The sequence below is a fragment of the Gavialis gangeticus genome, unplaced genomic scaffold (assembly GCF_001723915.1).
Source record: "Gavialis gangeticus isolate Ggan-Ray unplaced genomic scaffold, GavGan_comp1, whole genome shotgun sequence".
Lineage (NCBI taxonomy): Eukaryota > Metazoa > Chordata > Crocodylia > Gavialidae > Gavialis > Gavialis gangeticus.
This window is the reverse complement of record NW_017729033.1, coordinates 59,606,285-59,610,168: the sequence shown is the minus strand read 5'-3', so window position 1 is coordinate 59,610,168 and position 3,884 is coordinate 59,606,285. Positions and strand designations below refer to the sequence as shown.

At 41.7% G+C, this 3,884-nt stretch overlaps 1 protein-coding gene across 3 annotated transcripts in view; it reads right to left on the bottom strand.

Annotated features, from left to right (window-relative positions):
- The window catches only part of KLF3 (Kruppel like factor 3), a 46,654-nt gene that overhangs the window by 18,446 nt on the left and 24,324 nt on the right, over positions 1 to 3,884 (bottom strand). For all 3 annotated transcript variants that reach the window (XM_019526528.1, XM_019526527.1, XM_019526529.1), the window contains exons 4-5: positions 2,639 to 3,131; positions 2,066 to 2,216 (exon numbers count right to left, since the gene is read on the bottom strand). In XM_019526528.1, the coding sequence (XP_019382073.1) occupies positions 2,066 to 2,216; positions 2,639 to 3,131 (644 nt within the window). The remainder of the gene's footprint in view (positions 1 to 2,065; positions 2,217 to 2,638; positions 3,132 to 3,884) is intronic.

Sequence of the window (3,884 nt, the reverse complement as noted above, 5' to 3'; positions counted from 1 at the left end):
GTGCCCCAATCCATCTCTCACAACTAAGGACTCGATCTGCCCTGCCCCCACCATGGTCCTTTCCCCACAGACCTACCTGCTGGGAGAACACGCCCCCAAATAATTTTTTCTCCCTCTGCCTCAATCTGCCCACCCCCACCCACCCCTTCCCACAGACTGCCCAGCAGGGCTGGGTGTAGATCTCGACTTTAATTCAGAAAGTGATCTCCTACCCAAAAAGGTTGGAAACTACTGCTTTAACCACTGTAGCTCAGCTTTTCAGCTCAGCCTTTACCACTGTTTAGTACCAGTTCAAAGAACATGTGTGGCACTTGTGATGCTCTGGAAGCACTGAACATTCGAAGATTAATGTAACATTTTTTTAAGTGCTATATGAATAGTTGTGTTCCTGGTCCAGTGACTGTTTCCTGTCTAAACTGCAGTCCATGTGGGTAATCAGTTGAATTCACTAATACAGTTGTGACAAGTCTGTGGAAGTATCAGCCATGGTGGGGAAACAACATTTATTGTGTTTAGGTTTCACAGATCCGGACAACAAAGGAGGAAGCTGTTTAAATAATCAGCTCTTTTTATACATGCAGATCAGATACAAAAAAAAAAAAAAAAAAAAAAGGGACAAAAACTTGAGTATTGTACCTGCCAGGTCTCAGTCCCAACATATAAGATAGGTAGGTACCTGGATAAGTGTGTTTGTCATCTATATACAGCTCTATGATACATTTTCTCTTTAATGGTTTTGTCTAACTGAACAGTACCAGGCTTTGTGAAAGCTGGCTGGCCCCCAGCTGACTTGATTACTGCCCCTGAGGGATATTGGAGCAGTCGGTACAAAACCAAACTCAGACCTGCAGAGGTGATCACAGGGGAATGCAACCTAAAACTCCTGTCTAGAGGGAGAGGAATGTTTATCCCCATACCAAGAAGCGTCACGTCTAGTAGCCATTATATGGGTGCCCTTAAGGAGGCCAGGAAGAGCAATGGAGTAATTAACCCCAAAACTGTGATGCCTACCACTATGTTACTATCTTAGGAGACATCAAGAGAAGGCTGCTGTCTCAGTGAGGTGAAAGGCCTGCTGGTGACATGTATGGATCCTGTCAAACTGTTTCTGGTGACCCTAGGCTGCTGGATTCAGGGATTTACTGTAGGAATCTGACTTGGATCACTTTCTCTCACCCGGGATAGGTGCTTCTGTTCCATATGGTGCTCCTGGGAGGGGGATGAGATTTTGGGGCCATGTGCCATTAGCAGTCTTCTCCAACTCCTGCTACAGCTGCTCTGATGGCTCCCAGGCATTCCCACCAGAGTGTCTGCTGCTGCTTTGGCAGAAGTATGGGCCAGACTTTTAGAATGTTCAGGGATTTTAGCAGGCTGCCAAAAATTTCCTGAGGAACATGGGAGAACGAAAATGGTGATTTTTAATACAATTTAGTACGTCTGATTGGAATTTGTTGGGGGTGGGAAAGCACATCTGTATTCTCACAGGTTCTCCCCCATATCAAGAGCTAGGAACAAACAATGGAATTGTTAATCCTTCTCTAAGAAAAGGTTGCCAAAATCTTTTTAAATGGATCTCATTTTGACAATCTAAATATAGACGTAATTATGATCTGCTGATATGATATACTTTCAGGTTACCACCGTCTAGTACCTGTTCAAATTATAGGATCAATTCCACAAAATTTCACCTGGAGAACTACATTGATATGCACCAAGGGTTCTATTTACCGTGGTTTATAGGACTAGGACCAATGTATAGTGAATTCCTAAAGTTACAAGTAAAGCAGATTTGTATAGTTCCTGTGTATGTTGTGAACATGCTGATAACTCTGTTGCCAAAAACAAAGGTGAGATTACATCTCACATCATGGTGGGAGTGAGGAGGGAACCTAAACACAAAAACTTAATTCAGTTACCAACTGCAACCTATGTTTATGATATTTTATTGGGTGCTTCAAAGCACACTGGCTTTTCCTTCAAAGGATACACATATATAGTTCAAAAATAGTTATATTTTATTCTTCAGCTGAAAATAGGTAGTTTTGGACTATCATTAGTTACTCACTCTTGCAACATTACTTGGGGAGGAGACAGTGAAGTCATCAATGGAGGTGACATTTGTTCAGGATAGAAGTCAGTCCTAGGTGACTGGGTTCCTGGTTCTACTTTAATAGTTTTCTTTAATAGAGGTTTTTCATAAGATTCAATTACAGGCACTAGAAAAAAAGAAAGATCAAGTATGTAAAGAGCTATACAAGTTAAATGATATAGGCAACATCTAGATCTGAAAATGTAAAAATTGACCAGCTCAAGTCTTGTATACAACTTGCATTAAAATAAGACTTCTAGTTTTTGGTCTGCTTCCTGATGAATTTGAATTCAACACAAATCTCTTATCTTGACTAGGTGTAATCTGGATTGCCTCTTTTAGGATCAACAGATATATATAGGTATAAATAAGTGCAGAGTCTAACCCATAAAGTCTAGCCAGAATTTGCATAGCAAATACTCCACATTTTATAATAAGAATTACTGTCCTGATTTTTCATTTCCCAAAATGAAAATCACTTACCCAAAATAATACTTGGATATACACTTATTTGACATAAAAGAGAATCAGAACAGCAGCACCACCTACCTGGTACACTACTTGGATTCTCCAATTCATCAGCAAGAACTGTAGGCATCATTAGAGGTTGTTGGAGATGAGGAGTATACATGAAGGGAACAGGCTGGACCACAAGTGGCTGTATAACTGGGAGTATTCCAGGGCTTCTAAGTCCATGGCGTGAAAGAGCCGCCATAACTGGAGGGATTGTTAATGGTAAGGGAAATGGCTGTACTCCAGGAGGTGGTGGTGTGAATTTTTTCATAGGTGGGCTGGGTGAGGACAGAGTTAGTCCAGGCGAAGCTCTTCTGTGTACAGTCTGAAATTTTAGTGGGGAAGGAGAACTTCCAGCTGAAGGTGGTGAGCTTCGTTTGTTCACTGTTAGATCTACTGGCTCCATCTGGATTCCATTAGATAGTCCTTCTGGGGTTGAATAGAATTTATTGTGCAACATAGTTGGTGTAGAATAAATGACGCTGTATTTGTTTGGCTTAATTTGATCCATGTAATTGGATGGGTATGACTGGGGAAACAAGGAGAGAGAAGAGGAGAATTAAAATAGAAACCATACGTTCTAAAAAATTCTAGTGCTAAAATTACTGATGGCTGGTCAAGTGAGGCAAACTAATAATAAAAAAGGCAAAGGCATACTACATTCATGTATTCCTTTTTTTCTTAGAGGGAGAGCAATTCAAGTCTGATTCTCTAATCATCTGGAAATCAGTAATCAGCATGCAACAAAAGAGAAAGAAGTACAGTATATAGATCCTCCAGATTTATTTAATTATTAAGACGTTTTATCTAAGAAAAAGTGCTTTACAAACATGTAGTAAACTTTCATCCATCCTGTATTATAAACAAGATAAGGAAAGTAGGATTATGCTAGATTGCTACAGAGATAGTTTCATAGTTTCTAGGGTCGGAAGGGACCTGAGCAGATCATCTAGTCCGACCCCCTGCCATGGCAGGAAAGAGCACTGGGGTCAAACGACCCCAGCAAGGTGTTCATCTAACCTCCTCTTAAAAATCCCCAGGGTAGGAGCCTGCACCACTTCTCTTGGAAGTTGGTTCCAGACCCTAGCCGCCCTGACCGTGAAGTAGCGCCTCCTGATATCTAGCCTAAACCTACCCTCTGCCAGCTTGTGACCGTTATTCCTGGTCACTCCTGGCGGTGCTCGGGGGAACAGTGACTCCCCCAATGCCTGCTGATTCCCCCTGGACTAGTTTATAACAGGCCAGAAGATCCCCCCTCAGCCTTCTCTTTTGGAGGCTGAAA